Raw genomic sequence first — 20,082 nt, 5'->3', positions numbered from 1 at the left:
AACTCTGTAACTAGTTCAAATACGGTCTGCACAGCTCAGTTGTCGTCCCTGTCAGCAACGGCTTTCAAAATTTTTTTTTTTTTTTTTTTTTTGCGGTACACAGGCCTCTCACCGCTGTGGCCTCGCCCGTTGCGGAGCACAGGCTCCGGACGCGCAGGCTCAACGGCCATGGCTCACGGGCCCAGCCACTCCGCGGCACGTGGGATCTTCCCGTACCGGGGCACGAACCCGTGTCCCCTACATCGGCAGGCGGACTCTCAACCACTGCGCCACCAGGGAAGCCCTCAAAACTTTTGAGTCCTGGTTACAGCTAGCACATTACTGGGTGACCCAGTGCAAATCGATAAGTGAAACCTAAGATTCACAACACCTACAGCATCAGCTGTTCTATCTCCTTAAATAACGGTCACCACTAAACTCATCATTAATCACATCACCACCCAGTGTGAAAAACCCTGGCAGCACTCATCCAGTGCTTATCTCAATATGACACCTACTCAAAGTATCTTGGAGTGACCCAGGATAGTGGCCTGATGGTCACGGAATCAATTCCATTTATTAAGCATACAGTTAAAGCTGGGTCCACAAAAAGTACAGGATGCTAGGAGAGCAGTCCTTCACTTACAAAGAGGACACCAAATGTCAACTCCAAATAAAGGTCTATGATTTTTACCATGGCTTCAGTTTCTAGCACACAGAACTATTACCATGGCTTCAGTTTCTAGCACACAGAACTATAACCTCAAAATGCACAAAATGAAAAATCCAGAGACTTGTAAGAGAAGTAAGCCTTTATTTCCTTGTTTCACAAATAAAGCCGGCTGAGTTGGCTGCTTTTTGGTGATTAGTCAAAGAGACCAAATCCCATGTCCTCGTCCGACTCCTCCGACTCTTCCTTTGCTTCAACCTTGGCTGGGGCTGCGGCAGCAGCAGCAGGAGCAGCAGTGCTGGCAGCTGCCACGGGGGCAGCAGCCACAAATGCAGATGGATCAGCCAAGAAGGCCTTGACCTAAAAGCAAGGGGAAAAGTTCATGGTCAAAATAGTCTATCTACACCCCCTACTACCCACAACCCTTCAGCCTCTGCAGAGCTCAAAAGTTTTAAGGACCAATTTCCGTATCAGTGAAATCTTATTCTGGATGTGACCAGACAGGACAGCTTGGGTATAGCCTGGTGATCTTAGGCCCAGCTCTTATCTGTTAACTAAGCCCCCTTTAAGTCTCTTGTAATTTCTAAAGTCGCAAACACGCCTCCCCTGCCTCCCAACCTCAAGTATACAGTTGGCCCTCTGTATCCAGAGGTTTCACATTCACAGATTGAACCAACTGCTGATCAAAAAAAGGAAAAAATTTCCGAAAAGGAAAACCTGAATTTTCTGCACGGGGGCAATTATTTACATTGTATTTACAACCATTTACATAGCATTCACATTGTATTAGGTATTGTAAGTAACCTAGAAATATTATTTAACATAACACCATTTTATACAAGGGACTTGAGCACCCCTGGATTTGGTGTCTGTGGGGAGCCCTGGAATGAGTCCCCCTAGGGTTTCTATACTCTTAAAAATGTATCTGCTACATAAAACACTATTATAAAAACACTAACAGACATCTATTTATCCTCTTGCTAATAACTGTCAGGTCTGCTGTGGTCCTGGTGGGTTTTTTTTTATACCTTTTCAGCAAGTGGGAAGGTGTAATCAGTCTCCACAGACAAAGCCAGGACCCGCTTGTACCCACTGATGATAGAATGGGGTACAGATGCAACAGTTGGGTAACCAATCTGCAGACATATGCTGGCAACATTGCGGACACCCTGTGGAAGGAAGGAGAAAAAAAGAAAAAAAATCACACTTCAGGTGTGAGGTCTTTGCTGTTGAGTCCAAAGCAAAGCTCGACAGCAAACAAGACTTGCTAGATTAGTATATTAGTCTCACACAGGACATTTCACCTCACACCAAATGCTTCTGGCAGGGAAATTCAGACCCAGTAATTTATAAATGCTTTTTGCTGTTATTCTCAACATGGGCGTTCCCTATACCATGATGGTGGCATTTACTTCAAAAGCCACCATCTTGTGAAAATATAAACTATTAACATAACCACTGCATTCCAAGAGAGAAAAACATTAAATTAGTTCCAGATGTGAATTTCATTCACTAGTGAGATTTCCAAAAGTAACTGGAGTTAAGAGTATGTATAATTGCAATGTTCCATTCATCCAATAAAAAAGGAATTATATCTCCTACCACCTTATTTGTTAACTAGAGGATATATTAGTGGCAAAAACTAAGCAATAACAGTCCCTGAAAGAGTCCATCTTCCCAAGACAGGGTACTTGGCAACACTGATGTATTAACTATCTCATCTTCTCATTCCTCTTTTGACTCACTGACACTACTCAAAATCTCACATCTTACTGCACACCCTAGAATAACAGCCCTTACCATGTGCCCAGCACTGTTCTAAGGCTTTACATTCATAAATTCATTAGATCCTTCAACAATCTTATATTGTTATTGCCATTTACAGACAAGGAAACTGAGGTACAGATTAAACAACTGTCCCTGGTTATTACACTGCTAGTCAGCTGCATGGCCAGGATTCAGTCTGAAGCTAGACACGCTCTCAACTATTAATGCAAGAAGAGCCTGGAATGGACAGCGTGTACCTCCAGGAAGCGAGAATGCAGAGTTTCCTCTGTGATGTCAAGTACTTCAGGGTTGTAGATGCTGCCACTGTCAAACACCTGCTGGATGACCAGCCCAAAGGAGAAGGGGGAGATGTTCAGCATGTTCAGCAACGTGGCTTCACTGGCTCCCACTTTGTCTCCAGTCTTGATCAGCTGCACATCACTCTGAAGAACAAGGGAGCTGGCAGTTAACACCTGGACATCCAGCAGGTTGGCAGCAACCGAGCCCAGCTAGCACTGGCAAGCCAGGTCCACTCACCAGGATTTCGATGGTGCCCCTGGAGATTTTAGTGGTGATGCCTAAAGCCTGGAAGAAGGAGGTCTTCTCAGGCCCCAGACCAGTGTTCTGGGCAGGCACAGTGACTTCGCATGGGGCTATGGCACCAGCACGGGCGGCAGCTGGCACCTGAACAAAAAAATGAGAAACAGTGAGAAGTCTTCTCTCCACAGACACAACCTGAGAAGGGTCAGTTTCGTTGCTTTTAAGGAGCCAAAATTAATAAGGTCTCTCCAACCAACCTGATTCTCCCCTTACCTTATTGGCCAGCAGCATGTCCCTGATCTCAGTGAGGTCCTCCTTGGTGAACACAAAGCCCACATTCCCCCGGATGTGAGGCAACAGTCTGCAAAGAGAAGTTTATGGGAGACAGTCACTTTTCAGTACCGTTCTTCTCCAGGAAAAGGGAGGAGGACACTGAGAAGGGCGGATAAAGATGCCCAGGAGGATGAACTGACTTCTCCAAAGCTGGGTTGTTTTCCAGATGCCCTCGGATGGCCTTGCGCATCATTGTATTTTTGCCCATCAGTACCACGGCCTTCCCTCGGAGAGACATGCGGATCTGCTGCATCTGCTTGGAGCCCACATTGTCTGCTCCCACAATGAAGCATTTCGGATAATCATCCAGAAGTTGCTACAGAAACAAGCCACAAACAAGCAACGTTTCACAGGACAAAAGAGGGAAGAGATTAATAGAAACCAAATCCCACAATAACTGGTTTCCATCTCACTCCCTTTCTTCTATGCTTTTGAAATGTCTCAAAGACTGGGACAATTCCTCTTACTGCCAGCTGCCCGAGTTAAAACAACGCTACATTTTCAAAGATTTGCTTGCTGAGTATGAATGGTAAAAATTATGTTTCTACATTCAATCAAAAAATTTTACTTGTAACTTTCATTTTTAATTTTTCCCAACCATGAAGCATGTTTCTGTTTCACCAAATCAGCTGCATTAATACAAAAAAAATACTCTTCCAAGTAAGGTTAGATTTAAATTATTCAAAATACAACATAAAGCAAATACAGTAAAATACTGCTTGTAGAACCTAAGTTGTGAGTATATGATTTTACAATTCTTTTACGTTTTTTTGTGAGTCTGAAACCCTGAATAAATGAGGAGGAATACAATGGACTAAACTCTACAACGCATCCTAATGCCTGAAGAGCAGCATGGTTGTTAGCATTTCTAGGCAGGGGAAGACCCAACTCAAGGCCATCCAAGAGAAAGCATTCACTTAAAGTTTAGTTTCTTGACTAAAAGGACCGGAATATGCAACAACTTGACTTTATATTGAGTCACTCATTGCCTCAGACCTTCCCAAACAAGGAGGCAGGGGAGTAAAGTACGATGAGCGCTATTTGGAAGCCGACAGACCTGGGCATTAATGCTGTTACCCTAGGAGCCACTTAACGTGCCTGAGCCTATGTACCTGCAACAAAGGGAGGAGGAAGGGCGCGCATCTCGGGAAATTGGGAAGATTAAATGAGATTTGCCTAAAACGACCTAATGTGGTAGTAGGCACTCAACACATGGCTGCTGATTGTCTCCATTAGTGCCCGAGGCTGAAGCAGCACGGTGGGCGGCTGGGACCCACCCCGCACTTACGATGATCTTAAGGAAGTAATTGGACTTCCAGGTCGCCCTGTCTTCCCTGGGCATCACTGCGGTGCGTCAGGGATTGCCACGCAGGGTTTAAAGACGATGTCACTGAAGAGAAAAAGGGAGCTCAAGACACCCCGACACAAGTCCCCAAGACATGGCGGGCTCCAAGCCCAAGGCACACGTGGAAGAGACCACGCGCGGGCGCCCGCCGCCCCGGGGCTGCATTTGCCGCCGCCGCGGCCCAGACCAAAAAGGCCCAGACCCTGCAGTCCCGAAGCGCCCCCCCTCAAAGAACCCCCAAAGAACCGCATGCTCCCCTCCGCCAGTCCCGGGCGAGACTGCAGGGTACAAACAAACCTCACTCCAGGACGCCTGACGAGAGAAGGGCCTCTCCTCGGCTCGCATGTTTTATAGGTGAACGAAGCAGCCAATTAGAAGCTGCGGACAGCGCCCCCATCTATTGGCTGGGGTCAACGTCTGTCTGGAGGAGCCGGATTGATACAGACAACCATTGGATGATATCGGTGCCATTCCATCCAACAGGAAGCTTCCTTTAAACGAGGTAGTTAAAGGAGGGCACTGCTGTGTGTTAGAGGACCTTTCTCAGAGTTGCTTCCCTCTGCTGGGCTGGAGCCGCTCTCTTGTAGGCGCTAGAGTTTGCGAGCTGAGTCCACGTTTCTTCCGGTCAAGTCGCAACTAAAGAGTATGACGTGGAGCTGAGAAATAATTGCTAATGAAAAAAACAAAAGGAAAAAAAAAATTGCTCATGGTTTAGAAACAGAATGGTCTCTTGTCTCCTCTGCAGTTTGTTCTTCTCCCTATCGAAACAAAGGAATCCTTTAAAACCTAAGTCGGATCATTTCCTCATCTGCTCAGAACTGTTTAAAGGCTCCCCATTTTCCCCTCAGTAAAAAGCCTAAAACTTAAATAGCCTACAAGGCTCTACATGATCTGTTCCCCACCTCCACACCTATAATCTAATCTCCGATTTGCCTACTGATTCATTTCCTTCCAGCCGGATGATGTTGCACTAGCTATTACCTCTTCCTGGAAGCCTTCTTGCCGATATCCACACCTCCATCGAGTCTTCGCTCAAATATCACCTGCTGGAGGCCTACCCTGATTGCCCTATTCAAAATTACCCCAAAACCACTCCCACTCCCCCCCTTCCTCTGTTCTATCTTTTTGGCAGCACTTACACCTTGTAACACACTATATAATTTATTTGTTCCATGGTTGTTTGTCTCTCTCCAGATATTTTTGCCTTGTGCCTGGCACATAGTGAGCTTATAATAAATAATTGTTGAATAAATGGATGCAGGGTTTGCAGACAGATAACCTTGGGTTCATATCCTTGTTCTGCCACTTGCTAGCTGTGTCATCTTAGGAAGTGATTTCACCTTGCTGACCTTCTGTTTCCCTTTCCTTATCGGTAAAATGGGGATAATAGTATTCACATTCTAGAGCGATATGTCTTAAGACAACACAGTTCCTGGAATATAGGAGGAAATCACTAGATGTCAACTTATTTGATTACACCTTCATTCAACACTTATTTGAACAATTGTGCTACATCAATAAATATCTTTTGGGACTTCTCTGGTGGCACAGCGGATAAGACTCCATGCTCCCAATGTGGGGGGCCCGGGTTCAACCTCTGGTCAGGGAACGAGATCCCACACACATGCCACAACTAAGGAGCCCTGGAGACACAACTAAGGAGCCCACCTGCCGCAACTAAGACCCGGCACAACCAAATAAATAGAATAAAATAAATATGTTTTTAATGAATGAGCTTAGATCCTAGGTCGGAAGTGGGGAGGGGTTCTCCTTATCTCCACCCTTTTCACTTGACCAAGTTAGAAACCTTGGTATGTTGTTTTCAAGCCTCCTGGTGCCTCTGATGATGAGCCTGTATAGAGAACTGCTGGAGTCCATTACTGCTAAGATCTCTTTTTAGTGACAATGTATTGATATAACTGCATGCTCAGCATTGTGCTAAGTACTTTGTGCACATTACCACTGTTAATCTTTGCAACAATCCCCCAAGGAGGTACAGTGTTAGTATTTCACTTTTATTGATAAGAAAATTCACAGAGGTTAAATAATACACCCAAGTCCATCAGCTGATAAGTGGTGGCTTCAGAACCGAAATCTAGGAACAAGTTCAAAGCCCATGGGCCTCACTATGCTAGACAGTCCCTTCCAAACCTTAAGGCTGTTTCCCTCCAAATGCACTTTTCCAAGTATATACGTTTTCACATAGTAACTTCCCAAGGACATCCTGGCTCTAATGATATAAATATGTCTCTAATTAGAGTACATCAATATAATGGAATACCATGAAGCCATTAAAAATGATGCACATATTTATTTATTGACATGGTTAAATACAAAGTATAATTGAGTGAAAAAACAAATTACAATGAAGTGTACTGTGTTCATTTATAGAAATAAATCCAACATGGGCTGGAAATATTATCTTTGGGTGAGGGGTGAGGGTGATTTTCACTTCTGAGCTTACTGTGAAAGGGTCAGGGTTCAGACTAGAAGTCAACAAGCAGCTTTTGGAGGACCATTCCAAACAACAGGAAAACTATGAAGTTACAAAGCTGTCCAGGAAGCTCTCAAGGGCCCAGGACTGGAGTTCTGGCTCTGACGAGAGCGAGGGAGCATGCAAATACAGACATGACCACCAGGGGGAAGTCGAGAACCATCCTCAACTGTAAGCGAAGCCACTTTCAACTGGGAAGGTTTTACACCCGAGGTGTGGTGCCGAAACGTGGGAGTGGTGGTGTCTGGTCAATGTAGGAACACAGACAGAGACAGGCCCTGGGTTCACACCCTGTCTCTGTGCTCATTCACAGGATAACTTGTGCACGTCGGTTCTATCTGAACCTCTTCCCCCATCCATGAGTGTAAGGCCACCCCCAGGCCCATGTAAGGACGCCCTTGGTGAATCCATGGCAAATTGCAGTGGGCAGGGCCTGACCCATGCAGGAAGCCAGGAGGACCACAAGTGCCCTGTGGGACAGGGATCCCATCCCCAGGGTTTTGGCCTCAAGTAAGTGAACTTCAATGATTTACCCCCAAACTGTGGTCCTTGTGAGCCTGGGGAGGGTTTGGTATCTTTTCTGGCACTAAGCTGTTAATCCCAGACCACAGAGAAACGGCACTAGCACAGGTGAAAATAATGGCAAATTTTATTGGCATAAATCACAGGAATTGAAATGGGGAAAAGCCAGGTTATAAGTTTACAGAGAAAAAAAATTAAAATCAAATCATCAAATAAACCATTGACCCAGAGGGTGGACCTCTGAAACCCCAGGTCCTCTAGGGGAGGGGTCACTGTAAACAGAGCAATAAGGCCTGTGGGTAGACGTGGAGACATCAGACCCGGGCTGCTCTCAGCCCTGCCACCAAGGAGGGACCCTCTTCCCTCCCTGGGAAGCCTCCTTGAGAGGCTCAGCACACCCAGCCTCTGCTAGGAGGCTAGCGAAGTGGTCTGGCTCTTCCTCACTTTAGACCACACTGGGACCCCGTTCCACTAACCCAGAACCCCAGCCCTACCTATCTCATCCCTGGGGGAGAACACTCTGGGGGCTTCCTGTTGCTTCAGCGAGATCTTGTCCTTTTGCCGAGAATCCTAGCAGGCCCCCAGCCAACGACCTGGGCTCTTTTCCCCAGGACACCAGTCTCCAGGGAGGGCAGGAAATTCGGGGAAGGGATGCACCCAGTGGAATCAACAAGACTAATGGTCAAAATCAGATACCAGCTTTCCTGAGGAGGCAGAAGAGCCCCAGAGAAGCAGTGAGAAGGCCGAGAATGTTCTCTTTGTTGCCAGAAAGTTCACAGGGGAGTGGACACTCCTAATGGCTTACTTAGAAAACAGCACCCCCGAAGTGTACTTCCCCCTTCTCCTCCCTCAGGAACAGGACGGATGAGGTTCGGAATTCTAGGCCCCAAAGGGCAAGACACCCTTAAGGCCGGTTTCAGTGAAGAGCTTGCTGGCCTGGATAGTAAGGAAGGGGTTTCAAAATACAGCAGTTTATAAAAAACAGTCCTTGTGAGCTGTGAAGTTAAAGAAGGGCAGTCACAGAGCTGCTCCCAGTTCACCTGCTTGTGCTAAGAAAAAATAAAATACAAATTGCTTCACCCCCTCCAAGCCCTCAGTACAAGGCAAACCCCACATACCAGAGCCACCGTGGCATACACAGGACAGTGGCAGTGCACACGGGGGAAAGGTACAAAAGGAGACGTCTTTAAAATCTCTTCAAAATCATTTTTGTATAGAGAAGTAAAAGCAACTCAGACGATATGAATTCAAACCTCAGTGTAGAAATCTATCAAAGTTGGTACAGTGTCCAGGCACGGGGTGAAACCCCACCTCACACCATCCCCGGAGAAGGAGGAAGTGATTATAAAACATTATTGCTGGAGAGGCCATTCTCAGTAGAACCAGAGAAGTTACAGGGGTCGGGGGGCAGCTGCCCAGGCCTGGGGAGACTGGAAGGGCAGGAGGCGCACAAGGAATCTTCTGTGGCCCCTTGGACACTTCCGCCCTTGGATGGATGGTTGGGTGGATGCTGGCATTGTCTGGAGGGAGCTGCTGTCCCCCAATACTCTCAAAACAAGGATAATTAGGTTGTGGGGGTGGATATGGATGAAAAGAGGCCCCCATGAGACTCTGCCTGCCCTCCCCAGCTCCACTGCTGAAATATGAGTGAGAGATGGCTCCAGTGTGGGGTGCTGGACTGGCCAGGCGGGTTCATGGGGACACAGGTGGAGCCCTCCAGCCTCTGCCTCTGGGGAGGGTGAAGAGCTGGCAGCCTGGGGGGAGCTGCAGGGGGAGGAAGGAGGCCCAGAGGCTCTGGCAGGGGGTAAGAAAAGCAGGCGGGACCCCTCAGGACCCTCTTGCCATCCTGCACCAGCCAAGGACGTGGTTCCAGTTTCAGTCGGGTTTGCCCCTTCACCCCTAAGCGAGGCCTCTGGGTCACAGTAGCAGTTGGGAGGCTGGGCCGGGAAGCGGGGCAGAGGAAGGGATGAGCGCGCCTAGCAGAAGAGCTTGACGAAGCAGTTCTGACAGTAAGGCTTGTCGTTCTGCTCCTTGAAGGTGCCCTTGTTGAGCTGCTTGAGGCAGAAGGCACAGACAAAGTGCTCCGGGTGGAACTTCTTGGCCATGGCGGTGATGCAGCGGCCCGTGATGGGCTTCTGGCAGCCGGAGCACAGCGAGCCCCGCCGCTCGTGGTAGTGCACCTCACAGTAGGGCTGTCCGTCGTGCTCGAAGAAGCTGCCGTTGACAAATGGTGTGAAGCATTCCTGGAGACAGAAGAGGGGTGGGGCGGGGGGTGGGCAGGGGGCTCAGGCTGGAGCTGGGGGCTGAGGCAGCTCCCAGGTGATGGGCAGGAGACAGTCAGGGTCATCACACTCGAAATGATTCTCCCTTGCTGAGCATCCTCTACGTGCCAAGTGTGGTGCTAAACGCTTACTGAAGTCTCCCGATGACCTTGACTTGCCACTGCTAAGTTGCACTGCCTGAATTCAGACACGGATCTTAGGCCTGGGCACTTCAGCGGGTGGCTTAATGGTGTGCCCAGAAACCCTGGTGTCGAGAAAAGGGTTCCAGGGTCACACTCTGCATCCTAGATTCCCATTTGGAGATCCAAAGGCACGCTTAGGTATTAAAGGCTCTGAGAAATCTGGCAATGGACAGTTTCCCAAACTTATTTGATCAGGGGACACTTACTGGATCTCTAATAACATCTGGGGGACATTACCCCCCAGAATGCAGTCTGGAAACCATTGCCCATTTCCGCTGAGGCTGCTAAATGCTTGCATTATCTCATTTCACTCTCACACACCCTTCTCCCGAACATGACCCGTCTCAGGGCTGCTGCACAGGACCACCTTGCTCTTGGATTCTGCCAGCCTCAGTACGAGCCCTGGCCCAGGACCTACTGGACTTGAAGGAGTGTACCCCCTGCCTTCTCACCTCATTAATACCCCCAAACAGGGCCTGTAAATCGGATTCAGAAAGCACAGTGAGGTAGGCCCTGCTCTCCCCACTGCCCGCTCTCGGCCCCCTCCAGAGGAGGGCTGGGGGCCCCTTACCCGACACACAAAGCACTCAGGATGCCATAGGGTGTTAAGGGCCGAGATGTAGTTCTCCAGGATGGCTCGGGCACAGCCGCCACACTTGGGGGCGAACATGTCAAAGTAATCCTTCCGGCAGTAGGCCTTGCCGTCTTTCTCGTGGAACCCTGAGGAGGGGGGGTGTGGGGGGCAGATGAGGCCTCCAGAGGAGGAGCCACCCTGACTCCAGCCTCAGCAAGGTCTCCCACCATGCCCCCGCCTCCCCAATGCTCTGGGCGACAGCGAGTGAGAAGGTACCGCTCAGTACCTTCAGGACCGAAGAAGGCTCCACACTGGGCACAGAAGAAGTGCTCGGGGTGCCACGTCCGGTCAAGGGCTGTCACCACTTTCTGTGAAAGCAAAGTGTGGGACCAGAGCTGAGCGCTGCCCCACTGGACAGATCCCACAGTTGAGACCCACAGGCAAGGCCGTCCTTCCACCCTGCCCCCAGCCCCAGCAAAGGAAAGAGTATAACACTCCCAAGATGGGGGTCTCTCCCAACTGTGCTCTGAATACCACTGAGAATTCTGACTTATTGAAGGATGTGATATGTCAGGCACACTCTGTCTCCTTTAATCCTCACGTGCAGTTGAGATCATAGGTTCTATTGTGACTCCCATTTTATAAGGGAAGAAACTCAGGCTCAGGCTCAGAGAGGCTAGACGTTTCCCTAACATCACACAGCAGGAGAGTGAGGGAGCCCTCACTTCACTCCATTTACCTGGGCAGGGCTCCTAACCTCTGGGAGGCTCAGCAGAAGGGAATCAGGGATGAGAGGTAGCGCTGCTTAATGTGCATTAGGACGGGCCGTGCATCCGGCCTGAGTGTGAATCCCAGTTTCCAAGCTGTGTGAGCTCGGCCACGTCATGTGACCTCTCTGAGCCTCAGGTGGCACCACCTGCACCCAGGAACTCACATCCAGGATGGGCCCGTTGCAGTAGTAGCAGCGTGGAGAGAAGAGGTTGTGATAGTCCTTTTCACAGTAGGGCTGTCCATCCCGTTCAAAGAAGTTCCGGGATCCGATCTCCTCCTGGCAGTGGGTGCAGACGAAGTGCTCTGGGTGCCACGTCTTCCCCATGGCGGTCACGACCTGAGGAGAGAGGCAGGATACGGTTCAGGATGCAGGTCTGCCACAAAGCACCCTCCCAGAGAAGCCAAGGTCCCGTGCCCACCTACCGCTCCCTCCCCTGCCCCACCCACCCCATCATCACCTGCCCCGCGATGGGTTTCTTGCAGGCCCCGCAGACCCCCTTGGCGACCGTGGCGACCCCCAGTTTGTTCAGGTCAGACTGCAGGCTCCCCAGCATGCTGTCAAGCTGGCTCCCAGGCTTTGGGGGCCCTCCCGGGGGAGAGCTGCTCCCTGTCTTCCCCTGGGCCATGAACTGTGGAGAGAGGGGAGAGGGCAGGTGAGGACATCTGGGCCTTGGGGATGAGGTTCGCAGCACCAGGGGCTCTCCCCTCTCCTGGACAGATGGGCTGAAGGAGGCAGGAAGTGCAGCCCCTCCAGGGGCTTCAGAAGCCCTCAAGGTGGGAGTGGCATCTGCAAGACATTCTGGTGTCAGAGGGGCTCACGGTGGGCCTGACCGAGCCCTGGGAACACATGGCAAGCAGGACATTAAGCCCCAGCCTTGGCACTGACCCCTCCCTCGTCCTGCCCTTCAGGGCTGCTCTGGCTGCCGTTCGGAGGCCAGCCGGCCGCCCAGCACAGCTCTCCGTCCGCTCTTTGTTCCAGGCCCTGGATCTTAGACAGGGGAGGAAACAAGAATAAGAATTTCTTTTTTCTTAATTAAGGAAGAAAGAATAGGAGACCTTGTCATTGGACCATTTCACAAAAAGGATTTTAGGATGAAATGTAAGGATGGATTATTTTTTTCCCCTACTAGCAGTACCAAAATCAGGAGAAAAAGTCTAGAGAAAAACAACCACGAGAGAGAGGCCCAGGGAGAGACGAAGAGGGAGAGAAAGGTAAGCCAACCAAAAGGTGCAGGACTTAGGGAGGGGAGGTGATGGGCCCGGAGAGCAAGGAGGCCTCGCCAGGTACTGGGTCTGGGGCTGAAGCGGGGGGATAGGTTTTGGTTTTCCTTCTGGGAATGGCTTCCTCAGATGGAGCCTGGGGCAGGAGCGAGGGGCGGCAGGAAGGGGCAGGCAGAGGGGAGGCCCCATGAGGAAGAAAGAGGGCAGCTGACGTCTCGGGGGTGAGAGCGTGGACATCAGGTTAAGCGAGGGTCCAGGGTCAAGGCCAGGTCTCAGGAAGGACCATGGTACCATGCAGGGCTTGTGGATGGAGGAACAGAGGGGATGTGTATGTGTGCAGAGTGGGAACACCACTCGAGCATAAGGACAGGGACAGGTAGGGCTGGTGTCAGGGCCCCGGGAGGCCTGCCTGCATCGGGGGGAAGAGTGGGTCCTCGTCGGTCTGGCAGCCCATGGACCTCACAGAGTGGGGCGCAGGAGTGGGCGGGGTGGGGCCCTGTACACCGTCTTCCCGTGGCCCCGCCCCAGCACTCTGGACCCCGGGGGGACCTCGAGGAAGAGCCGAGGGCCCCAGGGTGGAGGAGGTGGGCGGGCTGGGCCGGGGAGAAGAGCTGCTGGCCGAGGCGTCTTTGCGATGCTGGAGCAAAGGGCTGGGAGGAGAAGGAGAAGGCAGAACAGAGAAGGTTCTTCTCAGGGGAATGGGAGAGCCAGGAGGGAAGACAACCTGGGAGGAAGAAGAGAGGGAGAGAGATGAAGGCAACGGCAGAGGAAACATCAGCTCAGCAAGTAGGGGCTCCCTGGGGCCCTCCCACTCTGACACCAAGAGTGAGGCTGGCCTCACAAGGCCACGGGATGCAGAACCCACCCACCTCACCCCCCGCCACATGCCAAACTTCCCCTCTGGCCGCTGCTGGGGAAGAACTGGAGGACTTCCGCCCTGGCCCAGCCCTGGGCAGCTACTCACTACCTTCTCTACCAGCTGCCCCCTAGCCCGCCTCCCACACGGCTGCACAGTGATGACGATGCCCTCGGTCAGCCAATCCTGGACAGAGGCCCCCGCGGCCCCCTCGGCCTCCTCCACCTCCGGCTGGATGCCCAGCCGACCCTGCAGCTCCGCGATGAGCCGCTCCTGGGACGGGGTCCTGCTCAGGGTGGCGGGGTCCAGCCGGCGACGAGGGGAGGGCTCCCGGGACATGGGGTGAGCGTGGCCGGTCTTCCGGCTCCTTCTGATCATGGCTCGGATCTGGCGGGGGGCGGGGGGGGGAGGGAAGCTGTCACAGGCCACTCTGGGCTCAGCAGATGCTGCTCAGTCCACACTCAAGAGCCCCCAGGAGGGGTGGGCAGGACCAAACCACTAGAGAAGAGCCAAGCTGAGCTAGGGTGGAGGCAGGGGGCAGAGCAGACACCCTCCAAGTCAGCCCTGACCTTGGGTAAGACACTTCACTTCCAGGGCCTCAGCTTCTCCATCCTTGAAATGGGGTAACGGTATTTTCTCAGCTGCCTTACAGGGTTATTACAAGAATTATTTGAAAGAATGTAAGTGGACATTCTTGGAAAGGCATTAAGAATTTCCCTTCTTCCCTCCCTCCCTTCCTTTTTTTAATTTGTAGTAGGAAAAATGTGGTCCTTCCTTACAGTAAATCCTTCAACCAGGTTTTTTTTTTTCCTTGTTTACATTATAATCTACTTGTTTCTAGCAGCACTTTGGTTATTATTATTTATTTTTGGCCGCACTGTGTGTCATGCGGTATCTTAGTTTCTTGACCAGGGATCAAACCCGTGCCCCCTGCACTGGGAGCGTGCAGTCTTAACCACTGGACTGCCAGAGAAGTCCTGGTTTGGTTATTTTTGTTGTTGTTTTATTTTACTTTGTTTTTGAAAAGGGCCTAAAATTTTAATCAAGAAGCGAATAATAACCGTTAACGTCAGCCACGGCTTATTGGGGACCGTGTGCTATGTTCTTTCTAAGCACCTTCAGGCATTACTTCATTTAATCCTCTGGACAGCTCTGGGGGAAATGGTCTATTACCCTCATTTTAAAGAAGAAAACTGAGGCTGGTGCGGGCGTTGCCCAAGGTCACCCAGGGAGCAAGTGTTGGAGGCGTGGTTTGTATTCAGTTCTATCTGGTTCCCAAGCCCATGCTTTTCACCATTCCACACACATCCCATCAGGATGTCAGGGGAAGCTCATCTGAAGGAAAAAGCCTTAATCAAGCAAGAGGCAGGGTGCCACTAAGAGAAATTCCAGGGCCCAGGGAGCTCTGCCGGCCGCACAGAGCCCACTGCCCAGGGCTGGTTGTCAGGGTCTCAGGCCACGGCATCTCGGAATCGGCTGCCCAAGCAAACACGCGCAGAGTGGGAGGCTGCATGCAATTAGCCAGGCGTGGTCCACGTGCGGCCTGCCGGGGCCATGCCTAGCAGCCGTGCGAGCTCACGCCTGCCTGGCCAGAGGTGGAAATCCTCTCCGTGGTGTTGGGTGTGTCCATGACCACAGCCTGTGGAAGTTCTGGCCGTTCCCTCCTGGCCTCTGCAGCGGCTTCGGTGGTGCCCTCTGGCCTCCTGGGGGTCTCGGGTCCCTGGGCTGGCCTGACCAGGCTGCCCCCTGTGGCCATCTCTCCACCTAACTGCTCCTCCTCAACTGGGGCATGGCATCTGCTCTCTGGCTCCCCTGGCTCTGGCCTTGCCCTCTCCTTCTGCTGTCCACGTGCTTTCGTGAGACTCCAGGTATCCGGTAAGATAGCCTGACGGTCCACGGCCATGGCGGCTGGCTCGATTACTTCCTGGAAGCTGGGCGTAGCTCCCCGGGAGGACTCAGGCCTAAGCACCTCCAGAGCCCACGGCCACTCCCATGTGGCAGCCACAGCCTCTCCTGGGCACAATGGGTTGGCTGACAGCACTTGGGGTTCCCCAGCCTCCTGGGGACCTGTGCACCCAGCGTGGGTTAGAGTGTGGCCGGGAGGCACCCTGGAGAGCTCACTCACCAGGCTCGCGTTTGGTGGGTCCCTCCAAACGCGAGCCTGGCTCTCTGCACCCGGTGGCCCCAGAGAACTCTCCGTGGAGGGAGACCTTGAGTTGGGGGTGTCAGGCATCTCCCCAAGGCCAGTCAAATCAAGCCAGCTGGGGGTCACATTGTCCTCAGGGCAGAGGACCTCCAGGGTGTGGCCGTGGCCTCGAGGGGAGGGTTTCCTAGGGGGTGGCAGGAATACATAGGGCCCAGGAGGAGGAGGAGAAAGTATGTGGTGTGGGGATGGAGCTGAGCTGGACAGCAGCCTTGGGGAGCTCAAGGCCACAGCAGAGGAACTGGTCTAGAGGAGAAAGACAAAAGACAGAGGGGAGAGGAGAGAGAGTTGGGAGAGATGAAGAAGGAAGCCCACTGCAAGGGGCAGGCTGGGCCTCAGGGCTCTGAGAGTCCCCATCTACACTGACAAGATGGTCTGCACTGACAAGACCATCTACTACTGACAAGACCAAGGTGGTGGTGAAGCTGAGGCATGAGGACTGGCCCTGGAAGAAGACCCAGCCCCCAGAAAGGTTTTCCTGGGCTTCATATCCCTGGCTCCCATCAAACCCAGGCAGCAGAAAGCAGCCTCTGAGCCATGCCTGTCGGGCACTGCCCCCCGCCAATCCCAAGTACAGACGAGGGAGAAAAAGCTAAGGTGAGGTGGGTCACGGGGAGGTCAGCCCAGGCACCAATCAAGGGACAGACAGCCACAGGCAGCTCTCAGCTCTGTCTCTCCCAGACAATCCCTGCTCTCCTACATCCCCCGAGACCTTGCTCCAGGGGCACAGTGAGAACCAGCGCAGCTTCTCAAGGGATCTCAGAAAAGCAGCACAGCCTAAAGGGTGCTGGGGCAGGGCTCCCTCGGGCCAACTCCTGAGTCCAGTGTACTTGCTCCTGACGGTGGCCACTCAGAACCACTGGCACATGAGGGCCACAAGCCCAGGCCGCACCCATCCCCCCCGCCCCGTGAAACCCCAGCCGAAGGGAGGCTTGGAGGCACCAATGGGGCCAAGAGCCGGCTCCCCTCCTCCTATTCCCTAAGTCATGCCCCCGTGGAAGGGTGGAGTCAGCAACTGTTGGTGAGTTCAGTCACCATCAGTCCCCATCAAAGCACTGCATCCTCTAAATAAAACATCTCGGGTCTGGCAGGCCCGGGGAGGAGATGGGGCGCCTCATGCAGGACTGTCCCAGTAGCCTGATGGGTGAGGTTTCCCAGAGAGAACTTGTGGGGACTCAGAGGCCCGTGGAGGATGGAAGGCGGATGGCGAAAGAGGCCTGTGGATTCAGGAGCCAGAGGCAGAAAGAAAGGATGTGTTGAGGACAGCCAGCCGGCGTGGGAGATGGGGCTCCAGGGCAAATGACCTCTCGGAACAGGATCCCACAAGGCCCAGCAGAGCACCCCCTCCCCTACCAAGAGCAGCCATCGACACAGGGTCCTTTGTCCCAGCCTCCTGATCCCTCGCCTGGGTGGCTGGGAGCTGAGAGCACCCAGGGAGGAAGGAATGTCCTGCTGAGCACGTCCTGCCTTCACAGGCTGAGAGGCAGCTCAGTCCCCACGTGGCCAGCCTGGCCCTCCCTCCCCCATATCCTGGCAAGGCCAGGGCACTGCCTGTGGGGTCCCAGGCTCAGGGCGAGGCACCCAAACACGCAGGGGCCAAGTTCCAGCTACTCATGCTGAGGTACAGGAGGGGAAGGATGGGGGTTCTGAGGGGCCAGGGCAGGGAAGAGGGACCTCAAGGCACCTTAAAATCCGACAGCGAGGCCATCAGCTCATCCAGCTCCCTGGTGGCAGAAGAGGCGGAGATGCGTGTCTGCTGCTGGCTGGAGGTGACTCGCTGGGGGCTGCTCATCTCGCCCTGGTTCACAGTGATGGCGGGGCTGCACGCAGGCATGGCATCAGCGGGGACCCCAGAGGCCAGCCCGTGCACCCCCAGCATGTCCTTCCCCTCCCCAGGGGATCAACAACTCAGCTCTGACACTGGGGTCCTGCCACTCCCAACCCCAGGGAAGCCCACCAGCTCCCAGTCTCTCCTGGGGACCCATTGTTGGGAGGGGCTGCTGTCAGCCAGCAAGACAGAGCACTGAGGTGAGCTGATAGGAGAGAGGCAAGGTCAGCTCAAATGGCACTTCTTTCCAAGAAGACCAAGTCCAAGCCTGCCCGTTCAACAAGCCCCAGCATCCTGTGTATCCTCCACAACACTGCACGTACATGTGAAGTTGTTCCAACAACACAGTAACACCAAGGAGAGCTAAGACTCGGTAGACACTTACCATGGGTCCTGTGTGCACGTGCTTTACGTGTGTTATTGGGTCTCACCCCTACTGAGGTAGGTGGTCTTATCCCCCTTATCCCATTTCATCTTATCCCATTCTACAGATGGGAAAACAAAGGCTTGAGAGACAACACTTAGTAAGTGCACAGCCAAGATGTGAACCCTATTGTGTGGCTCCAAAGCCTGTGCTGACAGCTGCTGGGCTATGGGTGCCCTCAGCATGCACAGTGTCTGTCCTTCCTGATGGATAGTGGCTCGTTGAAGGCAGGCATGGTGTCTGCGTGACTCGTCACCATCCCCCAAGACCTGGTGCAGGGCCTGGCAAACAACAGGCACTTCAGAGGGAACAGGTGACACTGGGGATGAGACGGCAGACCCTGGAGCATGGGACGGACTGGGCGAGACCTTCCCCTGCCTGGGAGGGCCCAGTGGAGACTCACACGGGGCTGGGCACGGAGCTCTCCAGCTCATCCAAGAGACTCTCCACGCTGGGCCGCACGTCCTCCAGGCCCCGGCCTCCGTTCCGCTTGGGCTTCTCTTTGGTCAGTGGCCCAGCTTTGCCCCCCAACGGGCTGTTATTCTCCGGGATGCCGTAGTGGGGGCTCAGAGCCCCAGGCAGTGGGGGGCTTGAGTTGACCTCATCTTGGGAGAAGGAAAGAGAAAAGGTGCTCAGCCCTGAGCCCTGCAGGGATCCAGAGGCCAGCAGGTGGGCCTGGTGGGCCTGACCTAGTCCTACCTGCAGGGTAGCCTGGGGGGTTATGCTGCACGGCATTCAGCTCCAGCAACAGGCGGTCGAGTTCGGAAAGGTTGCTGCCCAAGGAGGAGCTCATGACGGTGGGTGAAGGCTCGGCCGACTTCTGCTTGTTGGGGAAGCTTTGAGAGGCAAAGGGAAGACCTTGGTGAGAGATGCTCCCCAGCTCTGGCGGCCCCCAAATCCTCAAGGAGAATAAGGCAGAGGGGATACAGCGTCTCCACCGGCCAGAGGACGGAGAGCGGGGAAGTGATGTGGCAAGAAGAGGGGAGGAAGGAAGTCTTGCTTCAGTTCTTGAACCTTCCTCAACTCAGGGCAATGTGAGAGCCAGTCCAGCTGCTGCACGGTGATGGCAGATAAGGCCACCGGGCCAGTTGAGAGGCCTTCTGCCGTCTAACCCAGTGACCCTTGAGGCAGAATCCCCCTCCCCTCCAGCACTGTGCCGTGCCTGTCCCTGGCCTCAGTGGCCTCTGCCCACCGATGCGCAGGATTCCCAAGCAGGGGGAGGAGCTGGGCAGTACCTGTACACGTGCTCTTCCTCGCCAGCTCGGGGACACGGCAGGCCGACGCCGTCCTGGGGGTTGGAGGCACTGGAAGTTTTAGCACTGGAGCCGTACACGGGGGACGGGGATGGAGGCTGCAGGAAGGACAGTGCTCAGAGCCTCCCCAGGGAGGAAAAGGAACAGCCCGAGTCACCCCCGGAAGGCTCCTGCTCACAGGCAGTCTCACCAGGGAGTTTCCACACTCTGACCAGGAGACAGGTGATTAACACTTGGTCACTGCCCCCTCACGTGGTGGCGGCGGGTGGGGAGAGCCAGACGCTTCCCGCCTCTTCTCCCTACTTCCCTGATCGCTGGCTCTCCGAGCCACTGCCAGACAAGCTCCTTGTGCCCTGAAGCTGACTTCCGAGGCCCTGTCCCCACCTTACCTGCTGGTGGATGAATCGAGAGGTGCTGGGCTGCCACTGGTCTAAGGGGTCAAGGACCGTGCCATTGAGGGCCTCGCTGGACGGGGGTGGAGGGACAGGGGGTGGCACGGCAATCTCCTGGTATGTGTGGTTTCCTGTTGGGTACGAGTAGGGGGTCTCCTCAGACAAGAACACAGGCCGTTTGGAGATGTGGGAGGTCGTGGACTCCAAGTCTGCCAGCAGGGCGTCTGCAGAGAGAAGGCGTGGGGAGCGGGTAAGAAAATGGATCCTGGGGACTAAGTCTCCAGTGGCAGTGCCCTCCCTGCCTACACCCAAGAGTTAATGACTTCTGAGCACCTGCCCCGCCCATGGGAGAAATGACTAGCCTCAGGTCAGGAAGGTATCAGCCCAGACCAGCCTGGCTAAGAACAGCTCCCAAAGCTCTTCTCCCCAGCCACGAAGAAGGTGCT

The 20,082-nt window shown here is 53.4% G+C and overlaps 2 protein-coding genes across 10 annotated transcripts; both read right to left on the bottom strand.

The window, feature by feature from the left end:
* Window positions 1–780: 780 nt before the first annotated feature.
* On the bottom strand, window positions 781–4,961 carry RPLP0 (ribosomal protein lateral stalk subunit P0). Of its 2 annotated transcripts, XM_065890004.1 has the most exons (8): window positions 4,932–4,961; window positions 4,578–4,679; window positions 3,430–3,605; window positions 3,230–3,317; window positions 2,954–3,100; window positions 2,674–2,859; window positions 1,678–1,818; window positions 781–1,009 (listed from the first exon to the last, which is right to left on the bottom strand). In XM_065890004.1, the coding sequence occupies exons 2-8, from the start codon at window positions 4,629–4,631 to the stop codon at window positions 845–847; spliced, it is 957 nt and encodes a 318-aa protein (XP_065746076.1). In that variant the 5' UTR covers window positions 4,632–4,679; window positions 4,932–4,961; the 3' UTR covers window positions 781–844. The 2 variants fall into 2 exon arrangements, with proteins under 2 accessions (XP_065746076.1, XP_065746077.1); XM_065890005.1 differs by lacking the exon at window positions 4,932–4,961 and having other exon boundaries at window positions 4,567–4,679.
* A 4,665-nt stretch (window positions 4,962–9,626) lies between these two features.
* PXN (paxillin) lies at window positions 9,627–19,867 on the bottom strand. Of its 8 annotated transcripts, XM_065890495.1 has the most exons (14): window positions 19,634–19,867; window positions 19,227–19,342; window positions 18,691–18,827; window positions 18,395–18,596; window positions 17,424–17,559; window positions 15,122–15,985; window positions 13,648–13,923; window positions 13,090–13,404; window positions 12,346–12,447; window positions 11,918–12,088; window positions 11,623–11,796; window positions 10,975–11,056; window positions 10,686–10,834; window positions 9,627–9,893 (listed from the first exon to the last, which is right to left on the bottom strand). In XM_065890495.1, the coding sequence occupies exons 3-14, from the start codon at window positions 18,782–18,784 to the stop codon at window positions 9,627–9,629; spliced, it is 2,832 nt and encodes a 943-aa protein (XP_065746567.1). In that variant the 5' UTR covers window positions 18,785–18,827; window positions 19,227–19,342; window positions 19,634–19,867. The 8 variants fall into 8 exon arrangements, with proteins under 8 accessions (XP_065746567.1, XP_065746570.1, XP_065746568.1 ...); XM_065890498.1 differs by lacking the exons at window positions 12,346–12,447; window positions 13,090–13,404 and adding an exon at window positions 13,959–13,964 and having other exon boundaries at window positions 11,918–12,207; window positions 13,785–13,791; window positions 15,116–15,985; XM_065890496.1 differs by lacking the exon at window positions 13,648–13,923.
* Window positions 19,868–20,082: the final 215 nt, after the last annotated feature.

This window comes from Phocoena phocoena, chromosome 13 (genome assembly GCF_963924675.1).
Source record: "Phocoena phocoena chromosome 13, mPhoPho1.1, whole genome shotgun sequence".
Lineage (NCBI taxonomy): Eukaryota > Metazoa > Chordata > Mammalia > Artiodactyla > Phocoenidae > Phocoena > Phocoena phocoena.
Note: the sequence above shows the minus strand (reverse complement) of the source record. Positions and strands in the feature narration are given on the sequence as shown.